This window comes from Diorhabda sublineata, chromosome 6 (genome assembly GCF_026230105.1).
Source record: "Diorhabda sublineata isolate icDioSubl1.1 chromosome 6, icDioSubl1.1, whole genome shotgun sequence".
Classification (NCBI taxonomy): Eukaryota; Metazoa; Arthropoda; class Insecta; order Coleoptera; family Chrysomelidae; genus Diorhabda; species Diorhabda sublineata.
The window spans coordinates 26,502,357-26,517,998 of NC_079479.1; the positions used below are offsets into that span (position 1 = coordinate 26,502,357).

The 15,642-nt window shown below is 32.2% G+C and overlaps 1 protein-coding gene across 5 annotated transcripts in view; it reads left to right on the top strand.

Moving 5' to 3' along the window:
• Nucleotides 1-15,642, top strand: part of LOC130446020 (uncharacterized) — a 240,557-nt gene that overhangs the window by 105,289 nt on the left and 119,626 nt on the right. The window contains exon 1 of one of the 5 annotated variants that reach the window (XM_056781996.1): nucleotides 7,748-8,123. The exons of 3 other annotated variants lie outside the window; for them this stretch is intronic. In XM_056781996.1, coding sequence (XP_056637974.1) covers nucleotides 8,094-8,123 — 30 coding nt within the window. In that variant the 5' untranslated portion in view covers nucleotides 7,748-8,093. Of the gene's footprint in view, nucleotides 1-7,747; nucleotides 8,124-15,642 lie in introns of those variants that run through there. One more of the 5 variants, XM_056781997.1, reaches the window with a different exon arrangement.

The window sequence follows — 15,642 nt, forward strand, 5'->3', positions numbered from 1 at the left end:
TTACAGATCGGATAGTTCTTCTCATATAACAATAAACACAAAAAAAAATAATCAAATCTACAGATTGTTCTTTCCATGTTGTGGGTAATGTATGTAATACTATGGATTTTCATATCAATATATCATTCTGTTTCTTCTTCTTCTTCTTGTAGTAGGACGAGGTCCTGTCAGGTCTGTCATCTGCCCTCTTGTGACGCCGATGTCCAGCTATCGTACCAGCGTTTTGGAGGCCTACCGATTGGGCGTCTTGTGTCTGGTTTCTGTGTTTTGGCCCATTTGGCAATCCGTTCTGGAGCCATTCGTTCTACATGGTCTCTCCATTGTCGGCGTCTTGCTCTTACCCATCTAACGACATCTTGTACTCCCAGTTCTCTTAAGGTATTTGTGTTGGGTATTCTATCGTGGAGTGTGGTACCCTTTATTGTTCGTAATATCTTCATCTCTGCTGTTCTCATTTTTCTCTTTGTTTGTGTTGTGTCTGCCCTTGTTTCTGCGGCATAGGTTAGTATGGGTCTGATACATTCTGTTTGTCTATTATTAGTTTTTCATTATTACCAAGATGTTTGTTTTTCCTTTAACACTTTTCTACCAAAATGTACGAACTAATATTTGATTTTTAAATATCTTTTTCAATTTAAACATCGATATATTACACCGAGCTAATGTGCAGTTTAATTGAGACTCGTAAAACGGGAAAGTTAGGGTTATGTAGCTACAATTAACTAGTAATTAAAAACTACTGTAATCTAATAATTTGCATCCGTTTATTGTTCCAATTAAATTCAGCATAAGCGGGCCTTTCTCAAGGGCGTAAATTTGGAAGTTGGTACAACTCTTCAAAGCTTCTTTAAATACAAGAATCATTTCATTTGATTAGTTTTTTCAAAGAATAAGATATGAATTGAAGTTCAAGAACTTTGATTTTGTATTTTTTATATTATCGTTGATTTAATATATACGAGAAAAGTTAATGATATCTCTTATCTACGCTACTGGGTCCTTACGAATGTATTTTGTACTATACGGTAATTAAACTTGCATTTGCCAACAGTGTTGTAACTTTTCGACGACAAAAACACAACTGCTAATCGCTAATCGATTTTACGTGTGGCTGATACATCCAAGCGTCTAGGCCGGTCTGGTAGATGATTGAGACGTTAATTACGTGTGGAAATGTCACATATTTCCACGAAATTTTTATTACTTTCCGAGAAAGCGCTAACTCAGATCAAATGCTCAGATTAATTGGAAAAAAGGAACAAGCGGAATTGGGCAAAAAATTAAAGATGTTCGTTGATTTTCGTTTGGGAATTGTGATTGAGAAATAGTTTCTCCAAGTAGATTTTGAATTGATAGTACGTAAACTGGTTTTTAAAAAAATCACAATACATTTTAAAAATAAAAATAACGTAGAACGTGATTCAAATCCGCGCGTATCTAAATTCTACAACACTTATTCCGAGCATCGTTTCAAATGACAAAATTAAGTAAAATTGCATTCGTGTTTACACTGAAATGCGAAACAAAACAACTTTATCATCGCACTCGACGTTATTCTTATTAATTCAGGGCTGTCAACCAGCGTCAATTACGACGATTTTCGAGAACGAATTTTCTCCATTTTCCGGCAAAAGTGACAAAGAAACATTAAGGATCTAATTCCCTAAGGGTTGCCTTTTTTTCTATTTTGCCCAAATAGATATAGGCTAGGAAACATCAATCCAAAAATTCTAAACGTTAACTATAATCGATGAGTACATAGAAACATATCTAAAGAAATCAAAATTGTATGTATACTTTGATGTAAGGTAGATATCTTATTAAGCTACAGTATCCTACAGGATCACCATTCCTTTGACCTATAAACTTCGCCAAAGCGATGAAGAAAGTACTTGGCTGATATATCTTGGGATACTTTCGATTCTAGTTTAAATTTATGATCCGATGGTCTTAGAAGTTCCTGGCCCAACAAAAAAAAGCACAAAAATGTTGGACATAAATATTTTTATTTTTATCTCTTTTCAGCTCCATACACTTTTCCCAGTGATGATCAATAAGTTTGATACACTCAAAATAGCCATTAATTGTGAACATCACATACTCATTGTTGGAAAACCTTCCACCACTAAGACATTTTTTCAAGTCTGAGAACAGAAAATAATCCGACCGGGCTAAATCTGGCGAATAGAGTGCAATTTATTAATTTTGTCCATTGCCATAACGGATATGTGAGCTGGTGCATTGTCTTAATAAAAAAACATTTTCTTCTTAGCCTAATGCGACCGTTTTTTATTGTTTTCTTTGTTCAAACGTTGCAATAAATTCGTATAATACTCGCCATTAATATTTTTTTCTCAAAATAATCGACGCATACAAAAAAACCGACGCCATGTCCTATCCTCCATTGCGAGCAAACGCGGCATTGATCTTGCGCACAGCCTTTTAGCGTCCAAATTTTCAGTTAATATACGAAGTACCTCACTTTTTGAAATGCCTACAATGTCCGCTAGCTTGCGCACTTTCAGTCTTCGATCATCCCATACCGTACAGCCTCGTTTAAACTCTGCTATCCAATACTTTACCGTTGATACTGAAGGAGCAGTCTCTCCCAGAGTAGAATCTAGTTCAGCTTTTATTTTGGTTGAACTGATGCCTTTCAAATAAAAATATTGCATCACATAACGATGACAATTGCTTGCATGTTTACAAATTCACGAAAATATTCACTATTGATGGCTGCAAAACAAATAATAAACAACGTGGCGTCTTCAAACTTAAAACATAAACTGTATAGATTATGTACTTTCTAATACAGTGTTTTTTTTTCAAGCAACTAGCGCCATCTTTAGGCCAGGCCAGGTATTTCTGGTACCATCCTCGTATAAAATACGAAAGAAATTGAAGAAATCACCCAGACTATTAACCAATTCCCCTACGTTCGTTCTTCTGAATTGACACTAACAAATAATACATCAAGTGATCGCAAGGGGCGTCAATTTCTGTGAATTATACTCCTATTCTCCGGTTCCATTGTTTTTTTATAATATATGTGAAAGGGTAACGCAAATCTGACAGGCGATTCATTAATTCAGATCTATATAAATACAACAGATCGATGATGAAGAGGAAGTTAGAAGAAGTTTGTATGAGTCACAATAAGCGTGAAATATTAGAAAGTTTCTACACACTAAATATTAATAAATACAACAGGAGGACAATAACACAACAATATATTTTGGATTTTTACCTCATTATTATCTTTTGTCATCTATTACCATCGATCCGATCACAAAATATGAAGTTCAGCACCTACTTACCTAACTTAACAAAATTCCTGTTTTCGAATTATTTTCTATCTTAATTCCGATAGATTTGGAAACTATTGAGGGTTATAAAGTCAGGCGAAGTAATATAAGGGGTTTTCATCCACTTTTAGGGACTTTTTTGTCAATAAAACCAAAAATAAAACAAAATCGAAGTGATTGGTGTTAAAATCTTAAGACCACATCTAACTTTTCAACTTACTTTAAAGCTGGAACAATCTAAGTTTTTTAATTGAATTTAGAGTTTATTTTCTTTCTAATATTTAATTCAATTTAATGGATAGTTTGGATGGAATGATGTGCATTGTGAATTTATTATACTGATCAATTATTAAAATCAATTCAAAGAAATTCCAGTCAATATACTTTTAAAAAAATATCAAAATGAACTGCGTGTCCCTAATTAATTTTTCATAACAAAAAACCTAATGATTATTGGATAGTTATAATATTTGTCTATTAGAGAAATTGATGGGCTTCTTAGTTGAAATGTCTATTTTGTTTTTGTAAAGTATATGAAAGAAAATTTATTGATAAAAGTATTAACAGATTTCCTTTTTGTAGCAAAACTTATTATTATGAGATTATATTCTCTCATTATAATTTGATTAATTCTTTGCAAACGTTCAAATATATTAATCGCCACTATTGGATTGAAGCTTTGTTGTTATCATACATCGAAATCTTCCTTAAAATCTATCTGTTAAAAATACTTGGAAATCCGTTCAACTAGTTTCGATTTATTTACGGATATACGAATCCGTAGACGCAGCAGAGATCTAGTTCATTAATGTGTATTTTCACTAATTCCCACGAATCCTTAACTTATATACATCAAAATCAAGAAAACAGATTCACAAGAAGGAAGAGAATATATTAATAGTTTATAACAATGAAATAAAAGTCCATCGAACACAGTAATTAATTCGAAAAATAATTACCAATATAATCGTAAACATCTAATTTTGTTTGATAAATTCACTATATACTTTAAAGAAAACATAGAATTTTGTTAGAGAAACAGATATATTTTTTTATCTTTCATCTAATGTTACGTTTTGATCAAAATAACTTCAGTTCAGTCAACTCTAATGTTGTTCGGTGCCCCAATTTACTAAATTGTATACAAACATAGTTTTTCGTCCTAGAATCTCCTGACAGAAATGTTGGGGAATAACAGGATAGAATGGAGCCTTAATTCTGCGATCTATAGTTTTAAAAACAACCAACGAAAATAGGTCGAATTCCCCACGATCTACCCTTCGCTAAGCTTTCTATTTGAAAACTTGCCAAAAGACACAATAATCAGTGGCAGCTGCAGCTGCAACATTTTCAAGTAATTCGCAGATAATAATTTGACTAATATATATGTTAGATAAAAAGTAATAAAATGAAGTTATTATTAAAAGTCGCAATGCAGATATATTTTGCTATATAGTTTGTAACCAACAGTGTTTGATAGTTGGGAAAGAAAAAGGAAATTTTATAAATATATAACAATTGTGTGCATATTGAAGACAAAAATCCTTCTCTTTTATGTTTACTCAAATAAAGAAAAAAAAAGATTTCCGAGCTACAGGTCATCAAACCAGGTATAAGTTTAAATATAAAATCGATAATACAAACCCAAAATATATTTTTGTACTAGCATTAATTCTCTCCAATCCTAAACAATGTAAGGAGATACTTCCGAAATTCTAATAGAAATAAAATAATTGATAACGCGTATTTGGTTTTTTTATAAATACACCGTTAACATATCCATAATCCCACAACAAGAATTAAAAAATCAAAACTCTATTTAACTAGATATATGTAAATAGTGAAAAATGTGATAATCGATATAAGTTATTTTAGAAAAAGATCGTGTCAAGATATTTCGTCTTGATTCCACCAACTTTTCAATATGAAAAAATTTGCTCGCAACATTTTAGTTCTGAAATTATGTTTATTCAACGTATCTAAATAACGGAACAGGGTTCATCTAGTCATACATTTGAAATAATCTCAAGATCTACGTGCCTGATATATCTGTCTGAGAAAGAAAATAATCTTCACCGAGAACGATAATTTTACATTCAAGGAAATCATAAATAATAGTTATTACTCACATCAGGGGGTGATTTTTATATTAATTTTAAACAGCTCGTGTGACATCTTGAATTATTAAATTCATCATTATCAAGATATTATAATTTTTTACTTGAATTAAGATCCTTCTTCTTGATATTTGTTGTACGGTTTATGTGATTTTTTAAGAATAATTAACTGCGAATCAGCTGCGAATGATGTTAATTGGTGATATGGAATAGTCCCACCAAGAAGGTAACTCCAAGGGATCTTTTCAGGAAAAATATTTAAGATTACATATATATAAGGCTATATATTCTATTAAGAATGCTCAGATTGAGCTCTTTTGATCCTGTCTTTTTGTGGGTGACCAGCCCACATTTTATTACTATTTAATTACAGCTTATCACATGTTTTTGAGGCATCGACTATTGTTCTTCATTTCTCTCTGTGCTGCATTTGTTTGTTCCAGTTATTTATTCCTAAATTTTGCATATCTCGTACAATCTGATCTTCCAATATATTTTTGGGTGTACCTTGCAATCTTTTCTTGTTCGTTCTCCATTCTGTAGTTTTCTTTCTACCCTTCCATTTTTGATTTCTATTATTGTGTCCATACCATTGTATTCTTTTCACTTTAATTGTATTTACTATATCCTCATTTTCCAATATATTCTTAATTTCATATATACTTAGTTCTTCTTTGTCCACATTTGTTAGTCTCATAGTCTCATATTTTAATAGCTGTCTTGTGGACTCATAATTTGGTTCCTTGGCTTATTCTCTTCATCTGTATTATAATTGTGTAGCCATTATATGCCCTATATCCCCCATAATTTTTTTTGTCTTGTCTCATTCTTTGTATTTTTGTTGATAATCATTGTTAATTAAATAATTAAAGGTGTCGACTACTTCGAGGATGAGGTATTTATCTTTACTGTCCTTCTCTCTTTCAATTTCCATATATTTAATCGTTCTCTGATCTACTTTCTATCATCTTTTTTCGGCCTATCTTACAATTTTTTCTAATGTGTCTTCAAGACTCTTTCAGTCTCTTCCTAATAAAGTGAAATCATCAACATACGCTGTCACTTGTATTGATTCGTCAATGATACTTCCATCTGCATTACATTCCCTTATTATGCCTTCAACTGCAGTGTTAAACAATACCGCTGAGAGTCCATCGCCCTGCCTTACCCCAGCATTTATTTCGAATTCTTCAGATGGTCCGTTTATCAACTTCTGGGATATTAGTTTTTCCATGACCTTTTATAATTGTCTTCCTTTTCAGAATGTCGAATGCTTGGTTGGAGTCGATGAATAACATTTGCATACTAATGTTGAACTCATAGCTTTTTTCGATTGATTGTTTTATAGTATGTATGGCATCTACTGTTGTTTTCGCTTATCTAAAACCTGTTTGATTCTTCCTTATTTCTGGTTCCACTAGCTTTTTCAGTCTTTCATTTATTATTGATTTTGTATACGGTATTAAGTAAACCTCTATAATTGCTACATATGTGGGGATTCCCTTCCCAATCCAGTAGACCACTCTCTCGGCATTGTTTCTGCTTCCCATTCTCTTTCTACGACCTTAAATATTGTGTGCCTTCGATTATCACCCCCATGTTTTATTAGTTCATTTACTATATCGTTGATCCTCCTTTTATTGTGTTTTAGTTTGTTGAATATATCATTACATTACACATCCGTCGATTTTTCTTCATTTTCTAGTTTTGTAGTATTATCCTTTATATCATCTTCTTCGTATTCACTGTCTTCTTCTGTTAATATTTGTTTGAAATACTGACTCCATTCTTTTTCTAAGATATTTGTTGTAGTTCGTCTATTTTGTTTCTTCATATGTTGATATAATTTTACATTATCTTTAATATCATTTTACAAGTTTTCATGTTTTCATTATCGTTGTACTCTCTGTTCTTATTTTTCTATATATATCAAAATCATAGTGCCTCATAGTTCGTAGCCATTTCAAGCTAGTTTCTTTTTTCTCTTTAATGTTTATTGTACAGACGTAGTCAAACCATTGGTTATTATAAAGCGAACAAAATTGTTGAAATATTTTCAATTTATATCAATTTTCAGAATATTACTGCTTTCCTATCGCACTGCATCTGCCCATGAAAACACGTGATTAATAATGCACAAAATCAAAAAATTTTGTAAAAATTAGTGAGAATAATTAACATACGTTCCGTGCAATCTACCGATTTATTTATACTATATTGGTGCAATGTATCCACGACGATTTTTCCGTACTATGTTGCGCAGGCGCTTCGTACCGCTCCACAAGGGGTTGAAGACTAAAATAGCATGTGAATCGGCCAAGTTTCATTTGTGAAGGGTGGTTAGAGACAGATGTGCGTTGGCGATGTTGGTTTCCACCTGCGAAACGCGTAATATATTTTCACAAACATAATCATGAACAATATTTTTGTTATGAATTTATGAAAAAAATATGTACGTGTAGAACTGTATAACTCTTTGTTTAGTGACTGATTTCTGTAGTGTTTTAATGAACTGCAATAACCCCTTACCCCAACGTTTATACTATGACTTATGAAAAAGTTACAAGACTACCCTTGTGTGTATTTAAAAAAAGGGTGTTTGGTGAGGAATTTTAACTATAGTCGATGATTTCTCGAAACGTTTCCACTTAGATTTTGAAGTTATCGATGAATGGGATCCACTTTAACCAAATCTAGTCGTGTAAGTTTGTATATTACTATTTCAAACGATATTTCTTTGTAGTGTTTTTAGTAGTAATCATAACAGATGAAGTTTTTTATGCAAATGAATAAATAGAATTTCAGTATTTTTGTTGTATCCATCTCAAATTGATCAAAACAAAAATTCGAGCCATATGTGAAGTGAATTATCAAAAAGTAAATAAAATACACAGAAAGAAGAAAATATGCCAGATGAGTGAACAATCAAAGGGGACATAGGATAATAAATATGACATTTTTAAAAGCTTCTAAACAGTAAAATACAAATTAGTGATCATATAAAGAGAAAGGGATTAAAGGAGGATTAAAAATGTGAAGAAATCAACATGTAGCCAAAAGGTAATTCACGCGAAAAATATTGATTAAAAAGTTAAAATTTCTCAATGAGAACCAACAATTTAAAAGGGTTATTCAACAGGAAGTAAACATTTTCTCTGAAAAACGGAGACTATATTCTAATTAAATGAATAATTCAAACGAGATTTACATCGTTTCGGAAGGTGCCTAAGCGATCGAATTGTATCGCTAGCATATTGACTAGGAAAACCACTGCCTTGTCACTTTAACGAGATATAGTAGGGTCATATTTTTCCCTACTGGAATCAACGCTGCCATTTAGAGAATATAGTGAAAAGAACATTGAAGGAAATTGGAAAATTCATTTTATATACATGTTTCAATCACATTTTATATCTGTATTTATAAAAATAACGAAAAAGTAGATTTCATTGATTCATCTAACATATTTAATATCATCTTTTTCCACTTGTCTCAAGACAAGTGTTATTTCTACCTTATTCAGTCTCTTGAGAAGTAGATTTCCATTTTTCGGGCTATATCTTGAGAGGTAAGCCTAGATGTCTCCTTGAAGCTTTATTTCTTACTTGATCCTTCAATAGTTCTTAATGTTTTCATATCTGCTATCCTCATTATGTTCTTCGTTTTTGTTGTGTCCCTGCATATGTAAACATAATACAGTGGTTTTGAAACTCTATTGTAATGTGGAGGTTTTGGACAATTATCAGAGACAAAAAATAGCCCAACATTATGATTCCCACGCATTTCTATCCACGTCTTTAATTTGCGAACGTATTTCTCGCAAATGAATCGCTTTACAAATAGAAAATGAAATTCATGGAGTTTTAAAAGTATCTGAAGTATCAGTGATGATTATTTTCTATGAATCACTGTGTATTACGACTCAGTAGTATCAGCAATTCATCAAATGATGTTGATCAATATAATTCGGTCGGTGTGAAGGTGCCTTTAGTTTTACTGTTCCGATCGCCATAAATCTAAAAAATAATGGAAATAATACATTGCTGAAGATTAAATTGAAGCCGTAATTCCGAAGAAATTTTTATGTGAACGCGTACCAAACAGAGCAATTGGAGTAATTTAACCCAAAATTTTTTTAAATGGTTTTTTTTTGAATTTATTTAAAAATGGCGTAAGCAGCTAAACTTGTTTCTGATCACTTAAGGAGTAATTTTTACCAAGCTATTCGTGATTTAATTTAGGATAATGACATCAAGTGGACCTAACAAAAGCATTCGATAAAATACGACTCAATGACATAGTATACTTGCTTAAAGAAAAAAATGTATCTCCTAAAATAATAAGATTACAACTGCTCCACTAAAATAAAAGCTGAGAAAAAGGTATCTGAAGAAATAAAGGTGAATACAGGTATAAGACAAGGAGACAGCTTAAATCCATTTCTATTCAACCTGATTATGGACAAAATGATAGAAAAAGTAAAAGAACTACCAGGATACAAAATAGGAAACAGAAACATGACGATTCTATGCTACGCGGATGATGCGGTACTGATATCTAATAGCGAAGACAACCTACAAAGAATGTTACACATATTTAATAAAACCGCAAAAGAATACAATATGGCAATATCAACAGAGAAAACTGAATGTCTAACAGTATCTAAGGAACCATTAAGATGTAAGCTGAAGATAGAAGAGCTAATCATAAAGCAAGTAATGTCATCAATATACTTAGGAGTAGATGTAACAAGCCACCGCGATATTTATTAAGAGACGCTATACCAAGTAAGAAAAGCAGCAGCCACAACAGGTGCGTTAAGGGACATACTGTGGAGAAACAAACATATAGGAATAGAAACGGAAACAAGAATCTACAAAACATGTATAAGATCAATACTGACGTATGCCATAGAAACCAGAGCCGATACAAAGAAAACAAAACAAACACTAAGAACAACTGAGATGAAAACATTAAGATGCATAATAGGAAAGACTAGACGAGACCATGTAAGAAACGAATATATCCGGCAACAATGTAATATTCAGGATGTAGTAAGATGGGGACGAGAGAGAAGAAGAAATTGGAATCAACACGTAAGGAGAATGGAGGAGCATAGACTAGCAAAGATCATAAGAGATGGAAAACCCGAAGGGAAAATATCAAGAGAAAGACCACAAAAAGATGGCAAGATAGCTGGTCATCAGAATCACAAATAAGATTAAACATCACCCAGTAAACACAAGTCATTGAACTTAACGCAGGAATAAGAAGAAGAAGAAGAAGACATCAAGTAATTTTTAAATTATATTAGAAGTTATTTACTAATATATTTCTCAAAGTTTTCCTCCAAATGTCAACAATCTATATTTTATAGTTGGTCGTATTTGTTACGTAAGTAAATAGTTAGAACCTAGACACCTGAGCAATAGCCATCCTTGGATCATTATGTGGGTATGACTGGTCGATAAATCGATTTCTCCCATATGAATTAGAGTCATTTGAATCGAGATTCTTTTTGGAATTTTGGAACCCTAGAAGACAATTTATCCAAACTGTAACGACATTATTGTCATTTTTTCAGTCCATATTCAATTTCCCATTGGAAATCATTTGACATCTACCCAACACTTGTCAAGAAATGAATGTCTATTTCCCTAGAGGTAGTTTTTTATAATTTACTTCATTTCTGTGTAATGTCCTTTTCCTACAGGACTTTTTTGTTAAGTTATATTGTTCATATATGAAATATATAAATTTTTTCAAAATAATTTCGGTGTAAAATTGGATTCCGACTGTAAATAATGAAGATATAGTAAAATACGAGGAAATTTTTCAGTTTTTCCTGGGTTGCATCAAAATTTGAACTTAATTCTATTTTTTGACCATAATAAAAAAAAGGATCCATGAATATGAAAATAATAGCTGCTATAAATGCAATAAATTTTCATAAAAAGCCACTCGTTCATTTTTTACCTTCACCCTTTTGGCATTAAAAGTTTCTCTAAAAACCGAAAATTTGTTATACCTAAAAAATTCGGAATTGTCATGAAAGTTTGCTTGCAGTTGGTCACTAATGGGTTAAAATATGAATCACCGAGTTTATTAAATTCCAATTAATTTACTCTTCTTTAACTGAATTATCTTTGTCCTCCCTTCAGATATTCCAATCATTTACGATAATGTTAACATGCTTAGAGTTATCTCGTCACAGTACCCCAATTTTCTCAACAATAACTGAATCTGAATTAACAGAGCCTCGTTAAGAAAGCTTAATTTCCTCTCTATCTGAATTCTCCACGTGTGCTAATTCTTGTTGTACTTGCTACTTGGCGCCAGGCAATGTTAAATTCGTAATTTTGGTTGAAGATATAAGGAAATTTACAACAGGAAGTAACGTTTTCTTGCTAACGTTGCGACATCCTCGGGTGGCTCGACACCACGCTTATACCGGATGCATGCTAATTTCCTTACACATAGTAAATTAGCTCTACTCTTTTAGATCTCCTCTAGTTGGACTGTTCTTCTCTCGTTGCAGGAAAGCGCGCGGTGAATATCGTTATTACTATCATTAACAGTGACGTGCTTTGGGCTTTCTACATCACGCACCTAAATATTTAAAATGTTAAACATAAAATGAAACTAACTCACATGAAATGATGAATGACTTTACCATATTTTGCTGCGCACCTTTAATATGTTTACATTGAAAACCATAGATTAAATTTAAAAAAAAATTAAATCAATGAAACGGAGTCAATAAGGCCCCAATCTGTTTATATAATTTCAATAATTTAGTTATTATATATAAAATACTAGCTGACCCGGCAGACTTCGTACTTCCTCAATCGATAAATAATAGACCTAAACTTTTGTATGAAATAAACTTGAAACAAACAAAAGGAATCCTTTTTTTATTAAAACAATTTAAAAATATGCTCGATATTAAAGAATTATTATTTTGGATTAATTTCACATGATTTGCTGATTCCAATTTGATATTGACAGACACAGTTATGATACGTCGGTTAATCAATTTAAGCTTTCTGATAAACTATATGTTTTGTTTTGTTTCGTGGTGCGTAAATAAACAAAGATGACGGCTTTCCGACGTGTGAACGTGTATAATTTTCCATGAGCCAAACAGGGAAACTCCAAATTAATTGCGCCAACGACAGGCGATTTATTTATGGTCATCGCAAAGGCGAGACGCACCGGAAATTGTAAACGTTTAAAATCGAATGGTAAATCCTACTTTTAAATGCAAATTGTAAGATGGTAATTCAGACAATTCCAGTGAATTTAAAAACTCTGTGGGATAGTTGACTGCATCATCCTGGTTCATAACAGTGTCGTCGGAAGGAAGAGGAAATAGACTTCTATCTTCTGAAAGAAACCAACTGTCTCGGAAGAAAACTCTAAATAATTGCATTGAGATACTCGACATCTTAATTTTTCGTCGCTAAAATTGCTCGTTCAACCAGCCAATTATGGTTATTGAACTGTTGCGCTGTATCTGGGAAAACACGCTGAATAAGCGTCTGAGGGATGACAGAAATCTGTGGGTAAAGTGTTACCATCACAAATGATCAACTAAAAAAAGAGCACATAACTTGAAATGTCAATATCACAAAGATAGAAGGATGCAATCTTCGTCTGAGGTATCAATCGACATATTAATTGTTTGTCAAATATTATGATTGCATTCGGAAATTTAATTTTTGACAAAACATTAAGGAAAAACAAATTGTTGTTTTTTATTTAATTCCGAGCATTTTCACCCATCAAAGCTTCTCTGTACTTCCACAAATAATTCCAGACCAAAATTAGCCAAATTGGTCCAGCCGTTCTCGAGTTTTAGCTAGACCAACGAACAGCAATTCGTTTTTATATATATAGATTAGATTTTCATCTTCTTCAGAGAATGCTCAATAATTGATCTGCCAAGTTTCAATTCTAATAACGTTGTCTATTGAGGTATTTCAATCCAAGCTACCATAACTTCTTGAAAAAACACTCGCTGGAGGATGCTGCAAATTCAATGGTCTGCGACCAATCATGTTCAATTGGAGACAGCTCTGACGATCTTGGTAGCCAGCTTAAACTATCGATATAGTATTGAACCATAATATCTGACTAAAATATAGGACCTTGCACGGTGTGAATGTATGTGACATCATACATGTTGACTCGAATGAAAACGAATGGTGATTCTACTCAATAACTCATACTTTTAACACTTTTAGTTCTTTAATAATAACTTTAGCAGTTTTATAGCGTTGTTTGGCCTCACCACGTCAAAGGTAGTTTCTCGCAAAGAATCATTCTGCTTTGAACATCAGAACGTCTTCGAATTTAACGAAATTAAATTAAAAAAGAAATTAAGATCAAATGATGTACCTTTCATTTATACTCATAAAACATTCATTTAAATGGAAACAGAATAATAAAAATCTTTCTATTAAAATTATGTTTCCCTCTTCGGTATAATTTTTGAGATAAACATTCTCCTAGCTCTCGATGAATGCCTTTGGGGGACTTGACATCTTTCATATATAGTACAATGCCTTTTGAGTTTGCCGGAAGACGTTCGCTCCACTTCTTGATTTTAGAATATACGAATGGGGCTTGATATTCATTTAGACGTTTATTACGATTCTGATGAATTCCACTGCAGTCTAGTGGAGTGGTGGTTTGTTGATTTTAGATTAAGCAGCACTTACTAAATGTTTGAACAATGTGTTTGTTCGAGGGATGGATGGTAATGTCGCAAATTGGATTAACTGTGATTAAAAATCAGTCCGTTCACAAGATCAGTTCCTTGTAATACTACAAAATTATTCAAAAGCATGTTGGTACTAAAATAATATACGATACATGAAAATGTACGATCAATATCATTAAAATTTGATAAAGAATCTGATGTTGAGGTTAGAAAATTAATTTGCATGGTGTATTGACGATTTTAAACAAGAATAAATCATAATCTGATTTGAATATGGCTTTTTAAAATATAATTTACATGAAATAGTGTAGAAGCTTCGGTTTATGGACAGAAAAAGAGTGAATTTTCTAGTTACTTCGTAATTTGTACTAGTTTCAATTCAGGTATTCATAATTGTGTTTCATTTTCATTTGACCTTCTTGTACGGAAATTTTATTGCAAATTTTGAAATATATTTGCTTCTGACACTACGATCAATCTAATGAAATATGTATGTAATTGATTCACAAAACTGCACGTCAAATCCAGAGTAATTTTTCATTCAGATGACTCGGCATAAGTAACGATCAATATGGATAATACCCTGATTAAGGTTAGAATATCCCTCTGGCGGGTCGAAATAATACATAGCCGATGTAATGGTACGAATGGTTTAATAACTAGATATATATTCAGTATTAGCCATTCTACCGACTGGTTCCAAACACCTAAAACTTCCCCATTAAATTTCTACTCTAGGGATTTGGGATACGTGTAAATATAACGGGATTTATATAGATAAATTGATGGACAGTGACTCTTCTTTAATATGAATACTGGAAGCGTGGATATAAAGTGATGTTTCTGAATCACCAAGTTAAATGTCAAATTCTTATTGCGCACTTAATGTCATTTTTCCAAACCGCAACAGCAAAAAATTGCATCTTTATTCATGTTGTTATTTTTTTATCCGATGAAAAGTTCAATTTTCAAGTCCATCGATCAGTGTCGAGAACATTGAAGAAAACTTTTCTAATGGCTAACGGGGGAAATAAAATAAAGAAATAGTTGAAAATGGCAACGGAGCATGAAAATTGACAACAGAGGCGGTTTTAAAAGAATTAAATGAAGACAATCATGATGTTTTTAATGGACTCGCTCTACCTCCGAGTGGAATAAAAACAAAGAAGTAGAAAAATTCGTCGTAAACGTAAGCCTTTATACGTGAAATTAACATTATTCAACTTTTTCTAGTGTGAAGTGGGATAACGAGAAATAATAAACATTGCACCCACATTACATTCTTCAATAATTAATTAATTACTTTGCCTATTTCTAGATTAAAAGCTTTCATATTATTCATTATTCATATAAATTGATACCAATCTCACTGATAACAAGCCTAACCAAAGTAATAGAAAAGATCGTGAAAATTAGAGTAAACAAATTCTTGGAAAAACATAATCTAGTTTCAAATTCTTAATTTGGATTAAGATTTAACTCAAGATGCAAAACA